The sequence below is a fragment of the Pelobates fuscus genome, chromosome 3 (assembly GCF_036172605.1).
Source record: "Pelobates fuscus isolate aPelFus1 chromosome 3, aPelFus1.pri, whole genome shotgun sequence".
In the NCBI taxonomy this organism is placed as follows: Eukaryota; Metazoa; Chordata; class Amphibia; order Anura; family Pelobatidae; genus Pelobates; species Pelobates fuscus.
In genome coordinates, this window is record NC_086319.1 from 257555050 (window position 1) to 257581311 (window position 26262).

The 26262-nt window shown below is 43.5% G+C and overlaps 1 protein-coding gene across 1 annotated transcript in view; it reads left to right on the plus strand.

The window, feature by feature from the left end:
• The window catches only part of RASAL3 (RAS protein activator like 3), an 87962-nt gene that overhangs the window by 18423 nt on the left and 43277 nt on the right, over nucleotides 1-26262 (plus strand). Inside the window, exons 2-13 of the mRNA XM_063448373.1 lie at nucleotides 1699-1808; nucleotides 8017-8095; nucleotides 9620-9684; nucleotides 9860-9930; nucleotides 13091-13211; nucleotides 15994-16092; nucleotides 18326-18850; nucleotides 18972-19116; nucleotides 19373-19517; nucleotides 20827-21063; nucleotides 22623-22824; nucleotides 24100-24203. Of these exons, the coding sequence (XP_063304443.1) occupies nucleotides 1699-1808; nucleotides 8017-8095; nucleotides 9620-9684; nucleotides 9860-9930; nucleotides 13091-13211; nucleotides 15994-16092; nucleotides 18326-18850; nucleotides 18972-19116; nucleotides 19373-19517; nucleotides 20827-21063; nucleotides 22623-22824; nucleotides 24100-24203 (1903 nt within the window). The remainder of the gene's footprint in view (nucleotides 1-1698; nucleotides 1809-8016; nucleotides 8096-9619; nucleotides 9685-9859; nucleotides 9931-13090; nucleotides 13212-15993; nucleotides 16093-18325; nucleotides 18851-18971; nucleotides 19117-19372; nucleotides 19518-20826; nucleotides 21064-22622; nucleotides 22825-24099; nucleotides 24204-26262) is intronic.

Genomic DNA, 26262 nt, shown 5'->3' on the forward strand with positions numbered 1-26262 from the left:
TACCCTCTTAATGGATGAGAGTCACATGAGGACTAGTGAGCTGACACCCTTTTAAATAATTGTGTCCAAGAGTTTCAATGGGGTGGAGGCTCTAGCACACAATGTGAGGCCCCTACTGCCTTGAATCTTTTTATACTGAAGCTGCTCCATGCTCTCCCTGCCCATGCAGTCTGAGGCTAAGACTCACTGAGAAATCACGAGCAGGTTAGGAGAGCACAGTGATTGCCCAGAGCCAATGCTTCTGGTTGCTCGGCCCAACTGGGTATTTCAATATTAAAGGGGCATTATAGTTAACAAAACAACGTTAGCTTAATAAAGTGGTTTTGGTCTATAGATCAAGCCTCTGGAGTATCACTGCTCAATTCTCTGCCATTTAACAGTTAAATACTTTTGTTTCTGTTCATGCAGCCCCTTCACCTCGCCTGAGTGTGACTAGCACAGCCTGCATGAAAGAAATAAGGTTTTAATTTCAATCAGATGTTAACTTGCTTTAGATGTTTTTATTTAAATCTCTGTAAATTGAACTTTAATTACACACAGGTGGATCCTGCTGGGACTAGCAGGCTATTACAGTGCATGAGATAAAAACATTTGAAATTAAACACACTCTACAATACAGGAAGTGTTAAGAAATGTTGGGAGGTGTGACTAGGGCTGCATAAACAAAGTGATTTAACTCTCAAATGGCAGAGAATTAGGCATTGATACTGCAGGGGTATGATCTACACACCAAACTGTTTCATTAACCTTGAATTAATAGTGCTGTATAAGTAGTCATTTGTCTTCCTCGTTAGGCACAGTTGTGCAAGCTCGGCAGAAGCTGAACTGTCATAACCCTCATGACCTCCTGTACTTTCTGCTGCACATAAGGAAGGAAAAAGGGAGCTAGAAGAGGGCCAGCTCACCCACCAGTCTACCCATGTTAGGGGCCAGCTCACCTACAAGCTTGCACAGATCACCAGAGGCATGCCCAGCCAGGGCACCCTATACCAGGTTCTAGCCTGCAGCAGCCTGCCAAACAAAGGGCAAACTAGCAGGCAGCAGAAGACCAGATGCATTTAGGGCATGAGGCAGGACCCAGGTCAAATCATGCTAAAATGGTTAGTCTGTCTTTGCCGGTATGCTTATTTGTATGTACCTGAATGTGTATGCCATAGTGTGCCTGTCTGCACCTGTGTATACCTGTCTGTATATGTGTGCGTGGTGGTACCTATCTGTGTGTGTGTCTGTTCCTGTGTGTGCATGTGCATGTCTGTGAGTGTCTGTGTCTGCCAGTCTGTGTCTATAAGTAGCTGTGAGTGTGTCAATAGGCATATTAAGGAGTGTAGTTGGTGAGGGGCAGAGTTTGAGGAGGTGGGTGGCTGGGATTTTAGGAAGGGATCAGCAATTTATTTTTTGGCTCAAGCCCTAGGTGCGCTTTGAGCATCACCCCTGTATGTGCCCCATCCCACATCCCAGCAATTAAACATGGAAGTAGCAGCATGGTGCCGCTACCTATCTGCTCCAGTTACTTAACCTTTAAGCCACTTGATATGGCTGAGATATAATAGCCAGCCCCAGTAGTCTCAGATTAGTATTTTACTTTTATACTAAAAATCTTGTAGAACCAAAGCACAGAAGTGCTATTTTCAATGTGTATATAATAAATGTTTACAGTGGCTTATAAAATAAGCTTTTCACATGTATATCCTCTTTCAGAATCTCCAGAACCATCCATAAAACAATCTATTCCCGAAGTTCCTGTCTGGGATGTCTCCAACTTTGACCTAATTGATGGACGTTTACTGCTCACAAAAGGAGAAGAACAGGTAACAGGTTGCATGCGCAATTACAGTAACAACCTATACCATTTGCATATAAGATTCGTCACACCAAAAAAGATAGTCAACATCAGGATCTTTGTCAGGCTTTTGTTACACCTTATTTGTTTTCTGTTCTAAACGACATATGTCAAATGTAATATTTTACCTTAAAGTGCATTTGCCAATTAGATTTATATATTATATACAGGGGTGGACTGACCGGTCGGGCACTTCGGACATGGTCCGAGGGCCCGGCCGGGAGGGGGGCCCGCCATCAGGGGGCCCGGCCGCCCCTTTAAATGCTGCAGCCGCCTGAGCGCTCTCTTAAGAGCGCTCAGGCGGCTGCAGCTTCTCACCTCCCCTCCTCTGTAGCGTGGCCGAGCTGCTGTGCGGTCCGGTGCCCGGCCGGAGTGATAGGAAGGTGCTCAGTGTGCACCTTCCTATCACTCCGGCCGGGCACCGGACCGCACAGGAGCTCGGCCACGCTACAGAGGAGGGGTGGGTAAGAACAGAGAGGGGGGGGGGGGAATTATCAGAGAGGGAGGGGGTGGGGGGGAATTAACAGAGAGGGAGGGGGTGGGGGGGGAAATTAACAGGGAGGGGTGGGGGGGAATTAACAGAGAGGGTGGGGGGGGGAATTAACAGAGAGGGAGGGGGTGGGGGGGAAATTAACAGAGAGGGAGGGGGTGGGGGGGAATTAACAGAGAGGGAGGGGGTGGGGGGAATTAACAGAGAGGGAGGGGGTGGGGGGGAAATTAACAGAGAGGGAGGGGGTGGGGGGAATTAACAGAGAGGGTGGGGGGGGAATTAACAGAGAGGGAGGGGGTGGGGGGAATTAACAGAGAGGGAGGGGGTGGGGGGAAATGAACAGAGAGGGAGGGGGTGGAAATGAACAGAGAGGGAGGGGGTGGGGGGGAATGAACAGAGAGGGAGGGGGTGGGGGGAAATGAACAGAGAGGGAGGGGGTGGGGGGGAATGAACAGAGAGGGAGGGGGTGGGGGGAAATGAACAGAGAGGGAGGGGGTGGGGGGGAAATGAACAGAGAGGGAGGGGGTGGGGGGGAATGAACAGAGAGGGAGGGGGTGGGGGGAAATGAACAGAGAGGGAGGGGGTGGGGGGGAAATGAACAGAGTGGGGGGGGGGGAAATGAACAGAGAGGGAGGGGGTGGGGGGAATGAACAGAGAGGGAGGGGTGGGGGGGGAAATGAACAGAGAGGGAGGGGGTGGGGGAAATGAACAGAGAGGGAGGGGGTGGGGGGGGAAATGAACAGAGAGGGGGGGAATTAACAGAGAGGGAGGGGGTGGGGGGAATTAACAGAGAGGGAGGGGGTGGGGTGGAAATGAACAGAGAGGGAGGGGGTGGAAATGAACAGAGAGGGAGGGGGTGGGGGGGAATGAACAGAGAGGGAGGGGGTGGGGGGAAATGAACAGAGAGGGAGGGGGTGGGGGGGAAATGAACAGAGTGGGGGGGAAATGAACAGAGAGGGAGGGGGTGGGGGGAAATGAACAGAGAGGGAGGGGGTGGGGGGGGGGAAATGAACAGAGAGGGAGGGGGTGGGGGGAAATGAACAGAGAGGGAGGGGGTGGGGGGAAATTAACAGAGAGGGAGGGGTGGGGGGGAATTAACAGAGAGGGTGGGGGGGGAATTAACAGAGAGGGAGGGGGTGGGGGGAAATGAACAGAGAGGGAGGGGGTGGAAATGAACAGAGAGGGAGGGGGTGGGGGCGAATGAACAGAGAGGGAGGGGGTGGGGGGAAATGAACAGAGAGGGAGGGGGTGGGGGGGAATGAACAGAGAGGGAGGGGGTGGGGGGAAATGAACAGAGAGGGAGGGGTGGGGGGAAATAAACAGAGAGGGAGGGGGTGGGGGGAAATGAACAGAGTGGGGGGGGGGGAATGAACAGAGAGGGAGGGGGTGGGGGGAATGAACAGAGAGGGAAGGGGTGGGGGGGGAAATGAACAGAGAGGGAGGGGGTAGGGGGAAATGAACAGAGAGGGAGGGGGTGGGGGGAAATGAACAGAGAGGGGGGGGAATTAACAGAGAGGGAGGGGGTGGAAATGAACAGAGAGGGAGGGGGTGGGGGGGAATGAACAGAGAGGGAGGGGGTGGGGGGAAATGAACAGAGAGGGAGGGGTGGGGGGAAATGAACAGAGAGGGAGGGGGTGGGGGGGAAATGAACAGAGTGGGGGGGAAATGAACAGAGAGGGAGGGGGTGGGGGGAAATGAACAGAGAGGGAGGGGGTGGGGGGGGGAAATGAACAGAGAGGGAGGGGGTGGGGGGAATGAACAGAGAGGGAGGGGGTGGGGGGGAAATGAACAGAGAGGGGGGAATGAACAGAGAGGGGGGAATGAACAGAGAGGGAGGGGAGGGGGGTAAGAAGAAAGAGGGAGGGGGGGTAAGAAGAGAGAGGGAGGGGGGTTAAGAAGAGAGGGGGTAAGAAGAGAGAGGGTGAGGGGGGAGAAGAGAAAGGGAGGGGGGGTAAGAAGAGAAAGGGAGGGGGTTAAGAAGAGAAAGGGAGGGGCGTAAGAAGAGAGAGGGGGCTAGGAGAAGAGAGGGAGGGGGTAAGAAGAGAGAGGAAGGGGTAAGAAGAGAGGGAGGGGGTAAGAAGAGGGGGGACGGGGGTAAGAAGAGGGGGGAGGGAAGTAAGAAGAGGGAGGAGTAAGAAGAGGTGGGAGTAAGAAGAGGGGGAGGGGGGAGTAAGAAGAGGGGGAGAGTAAGAAGGGGGGTAAGAAGAGAGTGAGGGGGGAGTAAGAAGAGGGGGAGGGGGGAAGTAAGAGGAGGGCAATTGCCCCCTCCCCTGTCCGCAGGCACCGTGCGGGCAGCCGGCAGGGGAGGGAGGAAGAGAGGACCCGGGAGCTCAGCCTGCAGCTCCTCTGGGTCCTTCTTGCACGAGCACAGATCGTTGCCGTGGTTACCACGGCAACGTTACGGCTCTTGCGAGAGTAAACTCTAGCCCTGGAGCTATGGGCTAGAGTTCACTCTCAACACTGTGACCACCAGGGATTCCTGGTGGTCGCAGTGGTGAGAGTGAACTCTAGCCCCATAAACACACTGCCCCCACACACCATACACATTCACACACTGCCCACCATACACCCACACACACCATACACATTTACACACATTGCCACACACACACACATACACTGCCCACCCATACACACACAGCCCCCCATACTAACATTGCCACACACATACACAGCCCCCTCATACACACATTGCCCCACACACCCTACACATTCACACACTACACCCCCTCACACACACTGAACCTTTCACACACACTGCACCCCTTACACATTGCACCACTGCTCCTATACCCTACTACAGCCTCATATCCCAGCAGACCGCAGGTAAGTTGTCAAACTGTTCTTAAACGGTTTGACTACTTACTCTGAAAGGGGGGTCCGGCCCTCCTGGCACCATAATGACTACACAGAGCAGTAGTGGTTATTGTGCATGGATTATTTCTTTAAATAATCTACAAGTGCCCCAGTAGCCAGCAAGCCAGACAGCCCACAGGCCACCAGTTAGGCTTACAGCCAGCAAGCCCGTAGCCTGCCAACCGCAGCCAGCAAGCCACAGCCAGCAAGCCAACAGCCTGCCAGCCGCAGCCAGCAAGCCAACAGCCTGCCAGCCACTGCCAGCAAGCCCACAGCCTGCCGGCAGTAGCCAACAAGCCCACAGCCTGCTGGCAGTAGCCAGCAAGCCCACAGCCTGCCAGTCGCAGCCAGTAAGCCCACAGCCTTCCAGCAAGCCCACAGACTGCCAGCCAGCAACAGTAATTAAGGTAAGAGGAGCTAACTTGGCCTAGGTATCAGCGAGCTATGTTGTGTTGCTATATTGTGAATAGGAACCAGAGTGTTGGAGAGACCCCCCTCCAGGCCCCATTAGACTCCATTGTAGTCTCTAATGGGACCTGGAGGAAATTCTTTCTAACACACTCTCTAAAGGACACTGAGATAGCCTCTGCTAGAATGCTCCCCCCCCTCCATGGCCCATTAGCCCTCAAATGTAGTCTCTACTGGGGCCTGGAGGCGACTGTTTCCAGCAGGGACACTGAGATGGCCTCTGTTAGAAAGACCCCCTTCCAAGCCTATTAGACTCCATTGTAGTCTCTAATAGGGCCTGGAGGGGATTCTTTCTAACACACTCTCTAAAGGACACTGAGATAGCCTCTGCTAGAAAGACCCCCCTCCATGGCCCATTAGCCCTCAATTGTAGTCTCTACTGGGGCCTCGAAGGGATTATTGCACTTTTGTTCCTTGTGTCTAAAGATTGTGTAGGGTGTGGCTGGAGGCGGTGCATTGAGGCGGGACATGGGTGGCGCTTGCTGCGGAGTATGGGTGGGGCCTGTAAGGGGGCCCTAGATTTATTTTGCCCGGGGGCCCTGAGGGTTCTCAGTCCGCCCCTGATTATATACATATGGGGCAACCAGGGTTTGCTGGTGTAACATAGAGATTGTGAAAGCCTTTGGTTATTGTTTCTGATACAGGTTATGGAGCCAATGCCTTGTCTCAATAAACATTTTACTTTACCTGTCAATTATAAAAAAAATGAAAATTATTCACTAAAGTGTAAATTGCTGGGAATTCAAAGTTAAAGAATTACTCCAAACACCATAAAAACTTCATGACTGTAATTAGCCAGTTCTGGGCTGGCTAATGTCATTTCTTTTTTTTTAATTTTTGTTATAATATTTTTTATTGTTTTTGCTCATTCATATAAAAAGAAATACATGCAAAAACATTCACTTCAGATACAAACACTGACATAACAAATCACATTACAACTGAGAGGACTATTGACCGAGCCCCCTGAGAGGGATATCTATAAGTTCCCCCTTCATAAGTAACTAAATATCATACAAAACATTAAGGGACAAATACTTGTACCTTTATGGAAGTGCATATGCTTTACAATTTTCTCTTAACTTTTTATCCATAACTGAAAAATTAATAATCCAACCTATACCATTTTCCATCCTTAATTGGAATATTAGTGCTCTCTCCAATGTATATGACTTATTCCCATAGATTGTTTCCATCTTCTCGCTATCAAAATCTTTATAGCCATAAGGCAATGCACAACCAGGTAAAATTTAGATGGTTTTAAAATTGGCCAACCTAAATGTAATAATGCTGCCTGGAGTTTTTTTTAAAATCAATTTTAATCTCATCAAATCTGTATAGAAAACCATAGACCTGATCCCAACGTTTTTTAATTATCAGACAGTTCCACCATTTTTGTAAGTAACTGCTCACCGCTTCCATGTATCTCCAACACATCTTTGAATCATTGGGATCTATTCTGTTTAGTCTCGTTGGTACGATGTACCATCTGTTACATATTTTATAAAACGTTTCTCTTAAAGATAAATTATGAACATTTTTTATTTAATTTGACAAATACTCCCCCCTAAACAGTAGGTTCAATTTTAATTTTCCCATTTAATAATCATTTTCAGCTGTTTCTTTTGTAGTGCTAATGTCAATTCTGTGCATTTCTTTTGTTACTATTTCTGATACATGTTATGGAGCCAATGCCTCGTCTCAACAAACATTTTATTTTTCCTCTTAATTATAAAATCTTTTGGTGCAAAAAAAAGACAATTATTCACTAAAGTGTAAATTTCTGGAAATTCAAACTTAAAGTACCATGAGCACTGCACAGGGCCGTCATTAGCCAGCCCGGAACAAGCATTCTGGCCTGGTTAATGTCAATTCGGTACATGTTTATATGCACAGAATGTCCTTCTATGGCTGAGAGCCATATGCCGACACTCTCAGCCAACGAGTTTCAGGATCGGCATCTCTGCAGAAGCCAGACGCCATAAGCCTGCTGCAGAGGATATCCAGTGCTTAGCGGGGACCCAGATGAGAGGGCAAATTGTTGTAAAATATTTTTTCCCATTCCCGAAGATTGTTGACAGGGTACTCCTGACACCATAACCAATACAGTAGACTGTAATGGATATGATGGTTGGAGTAATCTTTAAATTCTGAGTAAATTACTAATTAATTCAAAGCCAGAATAATCACACTGAAAATGTCTCTGATTCAGATTTTTTTTCCAATTTAACTATTTTGGTATAAAATTTCAATTTAATTTTAAATTTGCTTTAAAATCCTGAAACTTAATGATTTTATGAATAGCCCTGACAGTGTGCGGAGTCCTTGTATGGTGAATGTGTACCTCTGCTCCTACCCACAGGATGCTTTCTGCTCGAGAAGTCGGACTGGCAGCTGTGTCTCTAGCACTGGTGGAGCCCAAACTGGTCATAGTGAGGGAGGTATGTGCAATAGTGAGGGAGGTATGTGCAATAGTGAGGGAGGTATGTACAATAGGGCACGTGTTATTCAGACTTTGGACATTTCTTTGCATGGACGTCTTGTAAGGGTGGATATGGTGATAACATAAAAATCTATGTCAAAGTAGAGAGGTTAATACAAAATGACTCTTTGGGCTCTGGCAGATGAGGTGTAAAGAAGATTTACTCTGTCACCACTTCCTTCCTGATGGAAACTGTTAATATGACAACTCGTTATCTGTCCTAGTATTGTCACGATGTGCCTATATTTCTTCAGAAAACATAGTTAAATTCATAAAAAGTGATGATCTTACAAAACAATCACTAATGTCAAATTATGAGCATATCCTCCTTCAATAAAAATAAACCTCCACTCCACCCCCCCACAGTGAATAAGACTGTGCATCCATTTTGAAAAGCAAGTAAGAGGGCTGTAGGTTATTTAAATTGAAAAAATATTTTATTTGTTTGCTGTTTTTTTTTTGTTTTTTTTGGGGGGGGTGGTGGGGGGAGGGGGTAAGGTAGAGAGGGAGGGGGGGGGGAGTTATTTCAATGGTATTACATGTTTTGTTTTTAAAATGCTATACAATACTTTTTTCTTCCTGATTGTTTATGTCAACTGTGAAGCCACAAGACAGGACTCAAAGCTGACTAGATCCAGTGTGTCTATAGTTAATCCATTGGGAATGCTTCCTTAGGCTCACACATGTTCATTGATCCACTTCTGTGGAGTGACAGGCCAATTTCACTTACAAAGTATGGGTAGTGAAGTGAAGCAAAGCATGATTTTTTTTTTTTTTTTTTACCAATCCCAAACATAAATAGGGGCAAATCTGTGCCATTTTAGTTAAAAATAAATTGCCAGAATAATATCTTATTTTTGTTGTGGTAGAGGGACCTGATGTTTTAGAGTTAATAGGAACTGAACTATACATGGGATTATGCATTGACTTAGAAGTGTAAATTGGCAGTTATGAAAAAGTGGATATGGGCATTAACTTACTATTAATCAATTAATGGCTTACCTACACATGGAATGAGTAAAGCTGACACATAGATTGGGCATGTTGCTCAGTTAGCCACCCTGATCCAAATTCTAATGTTTGTTATAGTTCTGCAAAAGTGATGGTAGGAGCCGCACTCAATTCCAGTAGCCACCCGGTGCTCCAGAGCAGTACCAACAATCCCACAACGACAAGGCAATGAAAGAAATTCTCCAGGCACTCAAAGTGTTAAAGCAGTTTTATTTAAACAAAAAAGAACAGCAAAGTTTTCGACCTACTATGAGGCTTGACACCTTGAGTGCCTGGAGAATTTCTTTCATTGATTTGTTATAGTTCTGGCATATGTGTATAGTTACGTTAGCTAGCTCTGTGAGTAGAAAACGGTTTTATTCTGTGAAGAATGCCTTATTGTGATCAGCAATCTACATGTTGCCTTTCTGTCCTCTGAAACATTCAACTATGATCCATCTTTCACAAGCAGTAAGTCTTTTATTCTGTTTAGTTGCAGATGTTGTCTCTGATGGGAATTTGGACACTGACACCAAAAATCAGTTTAATAATGTTAAGGTAACTACAGCCCATTTTTATAAGTTAATTTCTGCCATTCACATTGCTACTCCTACTGTCATATAAACACAGCTTTCCTTTCATTTTTCTCTCTGTGTTTCCAATATTGCTCCATCACACACTGCTATTATCTTCTTACCAATGTATGTGCAATAATATTGTGTGATCTTGCAAGGGTTTGATTTCGAAGAGGAAAAAAAGGAAGAACAAAAAAAAGACGAGCACTTCTTCACTACAAGATGACAGGTAACTAAAAAAAACAAGGCTGGTAATTTTAGATCAGGCATACACATGTGTAGGAACAGTGAATTGGTCCAGGAGCCAAAAGATGTGTACGTTCCAATCCTCAATCACTGAAGGAAAGCATATGAGGAAGGACCTGCCGTGCACATCAAAAAGCACAAGAAAATAACACACGCTGCAAACAGTAAGAGAGAATACTTTATACAAACACAGCAGATGAGAGCAACAGACAGAGCGCAGTTTAGAACCTCACTCGGGCACAAGTATCTATTGCTTGAAACTGATTAAATAAACCAACCCATTAGGATTATAATGAAAATTTAAGCTTTGACTGCAAAGAAAAAACAAAACCCTCAAACCCACATGTTAACAATAATAACTAACAAAGAAAAAAAAATACATAGAGCAACTACATGCATGAAATAAGAAAAATAATGATGGACTAATGAAAAAATATGAAAAAAATACTAAAATAATTGACACAATACCCACAGTATAAAATGTCATGCAAAATATATATGTACATATGTATAGCCATCAATACAGTACAAATATAGAAATAAACATGAGAACCATAAAATAAAGTTAAATAGTATGCCTTGCATCAACAGGTATCCCATAATACACACGGTTTAAAGTGCCAGACATTGCAAGACAATCAGATGTGGTTTTTTTTTTCTCATTCTCACAGTCATTCCACCTGCTATTCATTGACTAGTCGTATATGGTGCTCTAGAATGCCACTAATTTTACAGTGGTCCTGTTACTAAAATCAGTATAGAACATATTAATATTAACATATTAATATTATATCCATCTAACCAGGTGATGCTAAATACAACACATGTAACACATGAAGATGTAATAGGTTTTTAGTATAGAACTGATCATCTCACAATTGCTTCATAGTTTTCATAGCATCACTGACAGTTACAGTTAAAATACACACAATGCTGCAGCCAATCAGAACCTGCGATTTGCTAAGTAGCACATAATATTCCATGTGGCAGAAAATAGATAATTTGAGCTCTCTGTTAATATGTGTCAAATGTAGTAAGAATCAGAAAAGATTACTTAGGAGACTTTTATTCTTCTTTTTTTTTTTTTACATGCTTCATGGATCTAAAAAAATGATGAGTACAAAGTATGTGTAGTTCTTTTTTTTCAAACTGCAGTTGTTTTTTTATTGAGAATGTCAGATGCATACAGGTGCAATACACATTAGTAGTATAAGCATCAATTAGTTCATAGCAACACTGATCTGGATTAATGAAAATCGGTTTCAGTGTGGCCATAAAAGCATGAAAGGAAATGGAACAGGTGTAACACATTGCGAAATGATGCAAATCTTCATACCACTTCTATCTTGGGAGAAGCTGTAAGGACACAGATAGCAGTTAGGCAATTGTGAATCTTTGTCTATAAGTAGAACTTGGAAAAAAATGGTTAAAACCGGCCATATGCAGGGACAAGCTGGTGAACATTGACACAGATTGGCAAAAGAGTATTAATATATGGCTGAGCTGACAGTTATACTGATTGCAAATATTTCAAGGGACACTATAGGCTCCCAGACCACTTTATCCCAATGAAGTGATCTGGGTGCCATGCCCCACCAATTCTAATCCTGCAGCTGAAAACATTGCATTTCTGCAGAACAGGAAGGTTTTCATTGCAGGGTTTAAGTGCCTCTAGTGGCTGTCACTCAGATAGCCACTACAAGCGCTTCTGAGGAAATAGCACAGTGAAACTCCACAATTTCTACCAGATTGTCACAGAGAGAGCATCTGATTGGCGCAGCGTGGTATATTACCGCACACTAGCCTCCTAATGCTTTCCCATGGAATAGCATTGGATGGGCTTGGCTGAGACCATCAATTTTAATGACCTCAGCAAAGGAGGCAAGCCTTAATAATGTTAAAACAAATAAAATCAGAATAAAGTGCTTTGGTCCTAGGCCTTTTTGTTCGAATTTGGACTTCCTAAGAGACCAATTGTAAATAAAAAACATAAAATATACAAGTAATAAACTCATGAAATTTGCAGCCTAAATTCCCTGCCTCCTGACTCCCTCACTTATAGAGTTAATCCCCCTAGAAATAGGAAGTATTCAGAATTGTTTTTTAGAGTATTTAGGCAGTCCATTTTAAATACAATTGTTACATTTGGACAGAAATAAATGAACGTGTGGAGTACCTTGCTGATTCCAAACCTGGAATATGGCAAGTGGGCCGAGATGTCAGGAAAAGGGACCAAGGCGCGAACACACTGTGTCATAGCTACCAACTCCATTTTGAAATGTAGGGTTATTGAGGAGGGGAATATGTTGTGTTTTGAGTGGACAAGGCCCAAGTTTTAAGTAGGCTGGCTTCCATGCCGTTATTGGGGGAGAATTAAGGGTGTTTGAGATCACGGCAAGAAGCATGTGGTGGGACATGTGGAGTATGACTGGTAGCGTGTCCAAAAGTGCCAGGTAGGTCGTGAGTGCAAGTTCTAAAAATCTATTTTAGGACTATAGCTCAGTCAAGGCATGTCAAACCTGGGTTGCTGGACCATATACAGTGCTTTGGGTAGGTTAAGCCCCCCCCCCATCAGCTTTGGATTGATATAGCTTTATGAGGCTTAGATGTACCTGGGTTTCTCTGCCATAGCAAGTGTCTTAGATTTTATTGAGGAGGCACTCTTCCCTATTAGTAAGGAAACTGGGGTGAACTTGTAGGAGAGCACAACAATTTCACAGAGCTGACCAGTTTGTACAGGTTGACCCGGCCAATAAAGGATAGGATAGAGGATAGCATTTCCCAGTATAATTAAAAACAAACAAGTAATAAAGGAGATATTTAGGATGTAGAGGTGTGATAGAGGTTTAGGATAAAGAGCTGCTGACTGCCAGTTAAGCAGAACCACAGCCAGAAGAGAGAGGGGGTCCACCCCAGGTTGAGTATGCTTGATTTGTACCAATTTACAGCTGATGCTGTGATAGCTTAAAAAACATCTAATAAGGCAGAGAAGGCAGTTTTTAAAATGCCACACGAGGATAATAATTATTTTCTGATTGCAGGCTATTCTAGTGTTGTTGCTAACATGTATACTCCTTAGGTGACTATCTAAAGTAGTCAACATTATTATCACTCACTTTTACTTCATGTCATCTTTTACACAGAAGTGTGCATGGATCACGAGAGTCACTTAGTGCAGTGGAATTTCTCGACCTCACCAATGAAAAAGATGTTACCATTCGAGCTCTGCACAGTAGTATTCTGGGGAAACAGTATTGCTTTGAGGTAACTTGAAATGTCAACCTGCTGAAATGTGAATGGTGTTAAAGTTACAGACTAAGCAATATGTGCTAATTTGTTAAAGGAAAAGGCACTTTCCTTTGTCCACATTGCTTGTTTCATATGTGTATTTGAGGGTTGGAGTCATATAACCGTTTTTTAAGATAAACATCAAATTACCACTGGCAAAAAGGGGTCAAAATCTAGATTTTTTTTAGATTTTTTTAGGCTATCTATAGTTTCTCAAGGAACTTCTCACAAGAGATGTACAAATCTGTTTAATAAAGCTTCTTCTGGGGGGCGGAGCCAAGCACCCGAGCAGAGCGGCCGCACTGAGATAGAGCTCCGGGCATTTACTGACAAATTTACACACCGGAGAGCCCAAAAAGACAAATTGGGGACCCCAGAACAAGTACCTGCTATCCCAGCACCGTAATGGGTAGGAAAACCAAAAAATTGAAGCAGGACAAGCTGCGACAAGGTCTGAATATCGGAGACCTCCTGCGCCAGGCAAACAACGCGGCGGGACACAAAATGGCCGTGCGCCCCGAGGCCTACTCGGAGTACTTCGACGAATTCTCCCTCGAGGATGAGATAGAAGCTCCGCCGATCATAAAGCCTCCGGACCCGGCTATACGGAGCCCAGACAAAGCACCTGTTACCACGGAGGTACTTAAATCCCTCCTCGCGGACCTTCAGACGACCATATTGTCGGACCTAGCGACGATCCGCATGGACATCAAAGGCCTATCAAGCAGGCTGGGAGTGCAGGAAGCCACTGCGGGAGAACACACGACACAAATCGCCTCCCTGCAGCAGGCAATAATGGGCCTGCAAAAGCAAAACTATTCCCACAACCGCCACTTTGCAGAACTGGAGGACCTAAGGCGCAAAAGGAATATAAAAATACGTGGAATAAGCAAAGACATGCCAGCAGCGGAACTACCGCACTTTCTAAGGCACCTACTGGCAACGCTCCTGACACCGAAACAGAGCAAGACAATAGAGCTGGAGGGCATATTCCACATTCCCAAGCCGCCCAAGGCCCCAGCCGAAGCTCCACGGGATCTGATAGTCCGCTTTCGGAGCGAAGGGGACGGGAGGGCAGTCCTCGGTGCCCTCAAAGACCGCACACCCTACCAGTTTGAAAATATGTCACTTACAGTGTACTCAGACCTCTCGGAAAGCACCCTGGCATGGAGGAGATCCTTACTGCCCTTCACGTCCCTGCTCAGACAACACCACCTCCAATATAGGTGGCGCACGGCACACACCCTCATGGTGCTCAAGGACGAAGAAAGATGGTTCGTACGCGACCTGGAGGAAGCTAAGGCTCTACTGCCAACTTTGAACATACCGCAGAACTCTCAGGCTCCCACGGGAACCCGGGCAAAAGAGCGGGTACCTCATCAGTGGAACCCGGCTACAGCACGACCCTTTGTTCCACAACGGTCCATACAAGAGCGATCAACAGTGGACTCCACCTGAATACCTCGCCGCACTGCAGCCCACACGGACATATTGTCAGGATCCAGACAGGGATCCAACACGCAGAGTACTAGAACAGATAGACGTATACCGGACCTTAGAGTGGCCGGACTAACGTCACATAAACAGAGAATAGTCAGGGGCGAGCCGCGGTCGAGGGAAGGAAAAGACAGGTAAGCGAGGTCCAAGCCGAGAGTCAAGGGAAGGAGAGGGAAGCAAAGTCAGAAAACACGCCAAGTCAATAACCAAAAAACCAAACACAAAGAACGCACTGAGGGAACAGGCAAGCTGAAACCACAACAGGGCAATGAGTCACTGGAAGTGATTGCCTTTTATACCTTCTCTCTTTAATTGATACCCACGCCCCCAAAACGTCCTGGTTTGAATATTCGGCCAGCGTTAAACATGCCGATATTGCTGGAGGGAAGAGAGGAATCAGTGGCAGGTACCATGACACATATAACAGTTGCCCACCATTCTCAACCCTTTTTGGTTTTCTTTTGGGACTTATTTTATTCAGACTGGCAGTTCAGGCAATAAGCATGATAACACCTATTACCTCAGCTCGAATGGCCTTAAAGGCCGACCCCCCCCCCCTGCCTATTGACAATGCCGAATGCCATTATCACCCAACCTAGAGGTGTACAACCACTAAGTCTCCCCCATTATATATTAGTGTGACTAGGCAACCCAGATCTCGCTTTGAAACCCCCAATATACCTCACACTGCCCACTAGCATAGAGAACAGGGAGACCATCGATGCTCTTAAATAACAGGGAAGCACATATACCCTACCTACAGAGTATTAATTAATCTTCACACTTTCACATGAAGACCCACAAGATAGAAAAGGATAGCACCTACTGAGTCCCCCTCATCCCTAGCTAGCCTTACTGATGTATGTTAATCTGCATATATAGTTGACATGTTTATTTGTTTGTTGTGCAAGATTATCCTATGATTTATTTTTGTTCCTTGAAAAAAACAAAAACGGTGCATGACTTCATAATTCTTTTGACCTCGCAAAGTACAATGTTGATGTCTGTGTAAAAGGCCAATCAATGCTATGTTGACAATTAAGCACCAAGAAAATAAAGAATTTAAAAAAAAAAAAAAGCTTCTTCTATAAAAGATGGTCAGTTATTAAAAAATATCAGTAGCCAGCGTAAGTAAGATAGAAAACTTGTAATGTAAGACTTACGTTATGATTCATTCTATGGAATAATCCTGCTGTTTGCCCCACCTATAGCAATTTGCTTCAGAATGCCTCTTTACATATAACCCCATTGTGCCCCTTAGGTTATCACTCCAAGTGGAATTCGCTGTTTTGGATGTTCCTCTGTGCAAGAACGAGATAGATGGATTGAAAATCTCCGTAGAATTGTTCAACCAGACATGGTGAGAAGATCCCTGCACTTCTGATCGCAAACATGGCACCAATTGTATAAACTTATTAGTAAACATAACTCTAAAGGTTGTATCAGGGCCACCCCAAGATATTGTGCTGCTTGGGTCCAAGGATGATATGCTGCCCCCTCCCAACAAAACCACACACACCAAAACACGCCCACATCCATTATATTATTCAGTGTGTTTAGTGAATGCAGTGTCTGTGTAGTGAATGTAGTATGTATATTAGGTGTATTGTATGTAGTGAATGTATTGTGTATCGCGGATGCAGTGTCTGTGTGTATTGGATCCAGTGTTTGTAGCGAATGCATTTTGTGTGTGTGTGTATGGTGGATGCTCAGTGTGTGTGTATGGTGGATGCAGAGTGTGTGTGTGTATAGTGGTTGCAGTGTGTGTGTATATATATTGGATGCAGTGTGTGTGTGTAAAGTGGTTGCAGTGTGTGTGTTTTTATAGTGGATGCAGAGTGTGTTTGTTTAATTTTCTGTTTCTTACACCTCCCAGTTGTGTGTCTCTTACTCCCCCAGACCCATTTGTGTGTTTCTCTGCCCTCCCAGCCCATTGTGTGTGTCACTTTTCCTCCTCCCAGCACCTCTGTGTCTCTTTCCCCCAGCACCTTGTCTCTTTCTCCCCCCAGTCCCTCTGTGTTTTTTTGTTTTCCCCCAGCCCTTCTGGGTTTCTTCCCCCAGCCCAAGACTGTCTCTTTCACTGCTTCACCAGCCCCTGAATTTCCTCCCAAACGCCTGTGTCTCTTTTTTGCCCTTTCTCCAGCCTCTCTCTTTGTGTCCCCGCAGTCACTTTATGTCTGCTTATGTCCACTCAGCCCCTTTGTGTCTGCTTGTGTTCCATTGGCCTCTTTATGTCTGCTTTTGTTACATCAGCCTCTTTGTGTCTGAATGTGTCCATTCAGCCCCTTTGTGTGTGATTGTGTCCCTTCAGCTCCTCTGTGTCTGTTTGTGTCCTTTCAGCACCTTTGTGCCTGTCTGTGTCTCCTCTCCCCCCCAGCCCTTGTCTGCTTCTGCCCCCTCCCCCCTCAGCCCTTGTATGGTTTTGTCCTCCTGCCAGTCTTTATCTGTCCCCCTCCCAGCCCTTGTCCTATTCTGATCCCACCTGCCCCTGTCTATTTCTCTCCCTACCCACCGTAACAGCTCACCTCCCTCCCTTTTGTAGGTTGGTTAAATCGCAGAGTAGAGGAACTGTGAGAGCTTCCTGTCAGACCAGGGAGAGGGAAACAAGTTCCTCTACCCCTGTGTCCACAGCTTGGCCACGCTACATACAGAGACCAGCAGGAAGAGAGTGCTGTGCATTGCACTCCCCATCTTCGGGTCAGCCGGAACCAGTGCCTCCTTAGCCAGTGCACCCTAAGGTGGCTGCCTTGGCCACCTTATGGTGCACCAGCCTTGGTTTGGGTCCTGCACAGTGTACATGCCGCCCCTGTCAAACTGCTACTAAGAGCCATGATCCCACTGCGGCCAATGGACAGGCCGGTCCTGGAGTGTATGACGGGCAAAAACATGGTACATCAGATGAGTCAAGAATCAATACATACATAAACAGCCACACATACATAAAACTGCCAACAACCTTTAATGTGTTAGGAGGTTTAACATGTATTTCAACCTCGTCCTAGTTATTAGCTGAAAAGCAATATGAAATTTAAGAGAGTAAGGAAACTCAAATTGCACCATTGCAGAAACTTTCCCCCCGAATTAAATTCATTTATTTAGTCTACGCTCCTTTTTATTTAATTGAATCATGAATCGAAGAATATTGGTAAATAGTACATTTTGTAATTATTTGAGGTAGGATGGTGCAATAAGGTTTGCGACTTCCCTGTTGGTGAAAGTAAGTTGGTTAAATGTAGTTGCATTCAGTTGTCTTCTATTTTCCATAACTTTTATTTTCCATAAGGTTATTTCTTGTGAAAAAAATGTCGAAGTTCTCCTGTTTCTCATTTTGAGTAGGACAGTTTGCTCGACCTTAGTCCTGTTCCCTGAATGCCAATATACTATAATGAATTGACTCATCCTGACAAAAGTACCTTCCACAGCTCAAGCCTAGCCACATTAGAATGATATTCATAACATGGAATTATTTCCTATGTAGATTGTTGCTCTGACCTATGTTGATTAAAGCACTGTAGTGCTGTTATGGCTTTGCATAAGGCTACAATATTGAATACTTAATTTAGTTGATACCTGTCTTCTCTTTCCCTTGTCAGGATAATTGTGAACGTGAGGAGTGCTCACTTAGTTTGTGGATCCATGAGGCAAAAGGCCTTCCTAACTCTGGTCCAGGTTCTCGATCACGTTATTTCTGTGAGGTCCATTTGGATGATGCTCTGTATGGACGAACCTCAGGCAAGACATCAGAGTCTGGTGCAGTATTCTGGAGTGAAAGCTTTAACTTGCGAGACTTGCCTTCTTCATTGGGTCATGTGGCCATTCATCTCCTTCGTGAAGGGAAAGAGGCCATGGGTGTGGGTACTGTAACACTGGGATTGGAAGGAATGAAGGATGGTGCAGAGAGGTGGGTTTCACTAGGAGGAGAGATGACATTGAGACTAAGGGGTAGATACAGGAGACTTCATGTTCTTCCTATGGTGCAGTACAAAGAATTTGCTGAGTATCTCACTTGGAGGTACCTCATGTTTAGCAAAGCAATGGAGCCAATTCTGAGTGCCCGTGAGAAAGAAGAGTTGGGAAGATCATTGGTCTACATCCTACAAAGCACTGGACAAGCAAAGGTGAGGTGTGAATGTGTATTGCAATGTTGAATTCAAGAACTTTGGTGTGTTTGTATCTGTTAGTTTGTGGGCATAGGGTAGGTTCAATTATCTCTATCGCCCTGTCATGTCACATCTGTAGGAATTCCTGGTGGAACTAGGAGCTGCTGAATTTACTCGCTACGATGTTCAAGATTCTTTAATATTCCGGGAAAACACTATTGTAACCAAGGCTATTGAAGAATACATGAAAATGGTGGGACAGACATACCTAATGGAGACTTTGGGTAAGGACTAGGATTAAAAATAACAAAAAAAAAATTCAATTTCTAAGGCAAGGCAGAAACATTTTCCTTCCAACTCAATAAAAGGAATGGAAAATCTTGAATTCTAGAAGTGAACGCCTTATCATTTTAGAGAACTTAAAAGGTTTGGGTATTTGCATGTAAACAAATGTTGGAATAGCATGTGTATATGCAGCAATAATAAAATCAGCAATCATGTTATGCAAAAAGTACACTATACAGTTTTCTTCTGTTTCAGGTCCTTTTATAATCCATCTGTATGCTTCAGAAGACAGCCATGAAGTAGACCCATTGCGTTGCTCTCCAGATGAACTGAGTGACAATAGGAGTAATTTGTGGTACAGCTGTGAAGTAGCTGTACAAAGCATACTGCAATCACAGAAGTGAGATTTCCCTTAATTTGTGGTGCCTTATACAGTCACTGTGGTATAGACTGTCCAGGGGCAGACCGAGCACACAGTTTTGTATTCCTAACACGATAATGCTCCTTTAAGCTTTAACTCAATTTGTACAATAGCAATTTTAAGAGCTAGTAATTAATTATTTAATTAAAGGGACACTATAGTGACCAAAACAACTTTAGCTTAATGAAGCAGTTTTGGTGTATAGAACATGCCCCTGCAGCCTTACTGCTCAATTCTCTGCCATTCAGGAGTTAAATCACTTTGTTTATGCAACCCTAGTCACACCTCCCTGCATGTGACTTGAAACGCCTATCTAACCACTTCCTGTAAAGAGTCATCTAAAGTTTATTCTTTCTTTATTGCAAGTTCTGTTTAATTTAGATTTTCTTATCCACTGCTATGTTAATAGCCTGCTAGACCCTGCAAGAGCCTCCTGTATGTGAATAAACTTCAATTTACAAAGCAAGAGATAAAATTGTTTAAGGTAAATTACATCTGAATGAAAGTTTAACCCTTTTTTTTTTCATGCAGGCTGTGTCAATCATAGGCAGGGGAGGTGTGACAAGGGCTGCACAAACAGAAACAACGTGATTTAACTCCTAAATGGTAGTGAATTGAGAGGCATGCACCATACACTAAACTGCTTCATTAAAGGATCACTATAGTGTCAGGAAAACAAAGTGGTTTTCTTGACACTATAGTACCCTGAGGGTTAAAACCCCTTCAGCAGCTTACCTTTATCCAGCGCCGGGCTCCCTCGGCGCTGGTGACCTCTCTTCCCCCACTGACGTCGGTAGAGGGCGCACGCGCATTCAAGCTGTCAATAGGAAAGCATTTTTCAATGCTTTCCTATGGACACTTTGCGTGATGGAGGCATAATATTCCTCCAGCGTCGCAGATGCGCCTCTAGTGGCTGTCCAAAAGACAGCCACTAGAGGCTGGCTTAACCCCAAATGTAAACATAACAGTTTCTCTGAAACTGCTATGTTTGCATCTGCAGAGTTAGAACCTGAAGGACCTGGCACCCAGACCACTTCATTGAGCTGAAGTTGTCTGGGTGACTATAGTGTCCCTTTAAGCTAAAGTTGTTTAAGTGACTATAGTGTTCCTTCAATGAAATGCTGGTATTTTACACTGTCCTTTTCTGTGCTCATTATCCTGTTTTCTTGTTTAATGCTATTTTTACACTTTAACCTTCTTTTATCCTCCCTAAACTTAATTTCCTGTCTTTTTCATTTTTTTTGTAGTGCTCTTACAGTATCTATTTTTCATATTCCATCCTGTTCAGATCCTTCCCTCTTGAACTTCTATCAGTGTTCTCAGCTTGGCAGGAGAAGGTTGCCCTCCGAGGAAAACCAGATTTGGGTTGCAGACTGGTCAGCGCTTGCCTCTTCTTGAGATTTCTGTGCCCAGCCATTCTCTCTCCTGGATTATTTAACCTGTCGCCTGAGCATCCTCGCCCACTTGCTGCGCGAGCTTTGACACTAGTTGCCAAGGTTCTACAGAATCTTGCCAACTTTACCAGGTGACAATTTAAGACATTCTTTTTAAATCACATAATTAATTTAATTTCAAAGCTTGTGTAATTACTGTGTCTTTAAAGCTAATAAATAACAATGTTAACTGTATGGTATATTCCGAATACTATAACAAAAAACCAACAGTAGATGACCGTGCCTAACAAACAGTGTAGTCCATAGGTGAGATCACATATACAATAAATATACGTACACGTGTCTGTAGGATCTTTACCCTTTACACAATATTTGATATCTCAAAGAGAAAAAGAGGAAAAACAATAATAGTGCAGTATATCCTTAAGAACAGACAGAATTGGATATAGTACAAAAACTCACTCACACTTTATAGAGCTACAAAGAGCTCTGCTGTATTGGGCATAGATGGTACAATCCCCGTCACGTGATGTATATTCAGCAGTAGTGATGGTAGACCTTATCAATGTATCAAATATGTGAAGACAAGAATGGGAATATCCAATAGTGCAACATTTATAGTAAAGTGACTGTGCATGTACAAAGTAAGTATCCTACTCACATGAACTAAAGCATGGACCTGCTCTAGTGTGGAAGCGCTCTGGTGGTATAATCCCAACCCGGGATATATGTGGATTAGGAAGCCAAAAATAAATAGGTGACAATCCAAAATCAATTCAGTTTAAAAATGAATTAATTGTATTAAAATAAACCAAATGGGTATGAAAAACACTTTCTAAAAAACAATCCAAATGGTAAAAAAACACCCTTTACGCATTTCACCTTGGTGGTTTCATCAGAAGTGTGAATTGTTAGTGCATACTATCAGTTTATATAGGCAGATTGTCAATATAATTATCAATAACAGGTGTACATAACAGTGTTCATTGACTTCCTTTAAAGTTCAAATATACAATTATATAAGAACTTGTATGGTAATTTAAAATTTAAACGAAGCCAATGAACACTGTTATGTACACCTGTTATTGATAATTACATTGACAATCTGCCTATATAAACTGATAGTATGCACTAACAATTCCCACTTCTGATGAAGCCACCAAGGTGAAACGCATAAAGTGTGTTTTTTATTTTTGGCTTCCTGATCCACATGTATCCCGGGTTGGGATTATACCATCTACGCCCAATACAGCAGAGCTCTTTGTAGCTCTAAGTGTGAGTAAGTTGTTGTTCTAAATCCTATTCTGTCTGTTCCTAAGGACATACTGCACTATTATTGTTTTTCCTCTTTTTTTTCTTTAAGATATCACACAGATCCTACAGACATATGTACGTATATTTATTGTATATGTGATCTCACCCATAGACTACACTGTTTCTTAGGCGCGGTCATCTACGGTTTGTTTTTTACTATAGTTATATTTCCACAAGGTTTTGGGAATCCTTGTAAGATTGACTGCTGCCTTTAAAACAAGTATAAAGTGAGCACCTAACATCTTTTGTGTTTCTTTTTTAAGACTTTATTCCAAATACTACATATAACCAGTAGTTCAAAAAACTAACATTCTAATATCCAACACTGACTTGATCTTAAAAACAAACACTACTTCATATTGACTGGACTCCACAGGTTTGGGGAAAAGGAGGAGTATATGGCATTTATGAATGGCTTCCTAGAGCGGCATTGGGATGCGATGAGAGTTTTTCTGCAAACTGTGGCCAATCCAGATAGTGAAGTTTCTGAAGTGAGTTATGATGGCACTGTGGATCTGGCGTATGAACTTGCTGTACTTCACTCTATGCTATGTGGAATCTTCACTAATGTCCACCAGGTATGGAACAAACTATTGAAAAGAAACATATACTTTATATGTAGATATATAATTCTCTTCATAGCTGTGCAAATATTCTTATAATCCTATCGGTGTTTATGTGTGGGAAGTGTATTTGAGGGTTAGTTAAAACATCTCCAATCTTAACTTGTTCTCCCCCCTAACCTCTAACCACCAAATCCTATGTGCAGACAGCCCTCTAATGCCTCGTTTCCACTGAGCGGATCGGTTCGGGTCGGTACAGTTTGGAAGGTTTAGAATGGACCAGCCCATTCTGGTGAGCGTTTCCACTGCAAGTCAGACCTTTCAGGGCCATGCGGGGTTTCGAAAAAATGCTCTTCCTGTCCACCAATCAATGGATTTTATATTAGCTCTGCCCTAATCGAACCGTTCCATTTCCTATGGCCCTACATCTGAAGCAGGACCCTGAATGGATCGGTACGGTTCGCTTATATGGACTACTTTCATAATGGAAACACCCAAAATAGCAAACCGTACCGAACCGATCCATCAGTGGAAACGAGGCATAATTCAACATAATCCCAGGCTTTAAAGTGGCTCTGTCATAGCATACTTAGCTTTCCTCAATTAATTATTGTTTTCTTCCTGTCATCCAATCAGTTTTTTTTTTTTCTTCGTTTCTCTTCTATTTTTCTTAAAATACATAAGGCAAAGTAAAGGCTTATGTATTTTTCCTCCGCTAGGCAAAACTTGACAAAGAGTGGAGCTTAAGGAAAGTTCACTTCCTTTGTTAAGTAAAATCTTCCCAGAATACTTATCTCTGCTCCAGTCTAGTGAGGCTCATCTGTCTGCCACCATGTATCGCACATGCCCTGTACAATCTCCCTAAGTTCCAATCTTTGGCAGTGACAAGAGGGAGTTAGTGGGCATGCCTAAAATCATAATCACGGGAAAGAAGGAAATATGATCGCATTGAACAAATGTCACTGCCAGACTTCTAAAGATGGCGCCAAATAGGAAGAAGATCTAGCGCTATAAATGAAGGGTAATTTTTTTTTTTTTTTGGAGCTGTACCTGATAAATAGTTCAATAATCATGAAAAACATTTATGAGAAGACAGGCCCATTTTGATTCTAACTAATTTAAAGTTTACTTATAAATCACCAGTTGCAGTTGTTGACAAGAACACTGAAGTCTGGAATCTTTTTTTTTTCTATGGCAACTCAAATTATTACGACAGGGAAAACCAGACAACACTTTTTTTCTTGTTCATTAGTTGTTATATAACTATATCATTATTGGGTTTCTTCTCAGCAAACTAAAGATCAGCTGGAACCACTACCCACAATCCTTAATGCTCTAGCAGAGGGACTGCCTGTCCCTGAAAGCATCACTCAGCATCCTGTCTACACCAGCAGGTATCAAACTCTATGGTGCTCTTTGGGGGAGGGAGGGAGGGGGGAATTAAGTTGCAGCATTTATGATTAATTTTGTTATGTTATAGGAATTAGTAAACTAAAATGACTCACTGGACTGCTCAAATCATTAGTTGTTAATGGCAATAGTAATCCTTCTGGAAAAATGACATCTGGGTGCAGCATTTTTGGCACCCTTTGTGGGTGTGGCTAAAGTTGCCACTGCATTTTCCCACCCCTTTTTGTCTGCTTTTGTAGTCCACAACTATATCTGGAGAAATAGTTACAAGTAATCATGATTAATCATATCACTGTAGATACTGTATAGCAGCACGTGTACAGTATCTCACAAAAGTGAGTACACCTCTCACATTTTTGTAAATATTTTATTATATCTTTTCATGTGACAACACTGAAGAAATGACACTCTGCTACAATGTAAAGTAGTAAGTGTACAGCCTGTATAACAGTGTAAACTAAAGATTGCGCTAGCTTAAGGGTATTATTAATCTTAATTTTAGTAATGACAGGAGGCGAATATTTTGTATTAACTTCCTTTACTTACTCCATATAGCAGCAAAGAATATAGAAACAAAAAACAATCAGATGTAAGGATAAGGTATAATAAGCCCATCCTACTGAGATACTTCCTCTTGTCAAGCGACATCACAAGTACCATAACAAAAACAAATGTACAGTATAAACGGTAAGAACTGAAAATGTCAAAGTAAAATCCTGAAGAACGAGGGAATTCCGGTTGTTAAACATGAAACAGACACCATTCATGCCGAGAAGTCCACCAGTTGTAATCGATGTGTCGAGCCAAGCTGAAAGAGAATGTAAGAGGTTTTACTCATTTTGTAATGGACTGTGAGGACAAATGACCTTCAAACTAACTAGTCCTTAAGCATACTACCCACAAGGTTTGAATTATAAAATGAATTGTATTAAGAATAGTAAGTTAACTAATTTAACTAAAGTCTGTATAGGTTAAGCAATAAAATTCCTGATAACTAGTGACACAGTCAAACCCAACGAATGAGCTAGGATAGTAGTAACCCTAAACAATCCCAAGTAAACCCCACAATGAAATCTGAAGAAAAAAGAAAGGGAGGGTCAGAAACAAAGAAGGGGGGGATATTCGCCTCATGTCATTACTAATATTAAGATTATTAGTACACTAAAGCTAGCATAATCTTTAATTTTACCACGTGACAGGAGGCTTCAAATTTTGCGATTTTAACGCTACGTTATAAGTGAGAAAGCGGCTGTGAGGAACTGATTCTGCTGGGTTTGGAACCCTGGTTTACATGCTGCTAAACCTCTTCCTTACCAGTACACCAGCCTGCCTTTTGCAAATTTACCTGAGATCTGATAACCTTGACTCTACAAGCAGTGGTATCAGTGACAACTCTCTTCAGCTGTGTCTGGTCAGGTGTCTGGTTCTTGGCCTATAAAAGCCACTTCCTGTCTCTGTACCTTTGCCAGATTATTGTGGTTCCTGTACTCTCTAATCAAGCTTGTTCCTGTTTCTCCTACCTGTTGCTGCATTTGGACCGTTTTGACTTTGCTGCTTCTCCTTCCCACTGACCTCAGCTTGCCTCACGACGATTATCATCTTTCTGTTCCAGTCTCCCATCTCTGCTTAAGACCAGACGGCGGCTCAGGGGCTCAACCTCCTGGGTAACGAGTGGCTACCTCTGGCAGAAAACATTGCTGATCTGGCTACTGGACTCGAAAACATTGTAACATTAATATCATTACAGCGGCATTAGAAGGAGTACGAAAATAGAAAGTCCGGGAACGTAGATTCATGAGACCAATCCGACGCTTGAAGGATGTCTGCCAAGGAGGCTCCAGCCGTAAAGGCAGACGTTGCAGCTAAGCCTCACACTGAGTGAGCACCGAACAAGGGATCAATACCCGCCAGAGAGAGTAACCAACGGACCCACCTGGATATGGTAGTAACCGACACTAGTCCATGAGGTTTGACATAGGAGATCAGCAATTGTCGAGAGGATGGTGAGCGTAGATGAGCAGTTGCCGTAACATACGCTCGTAA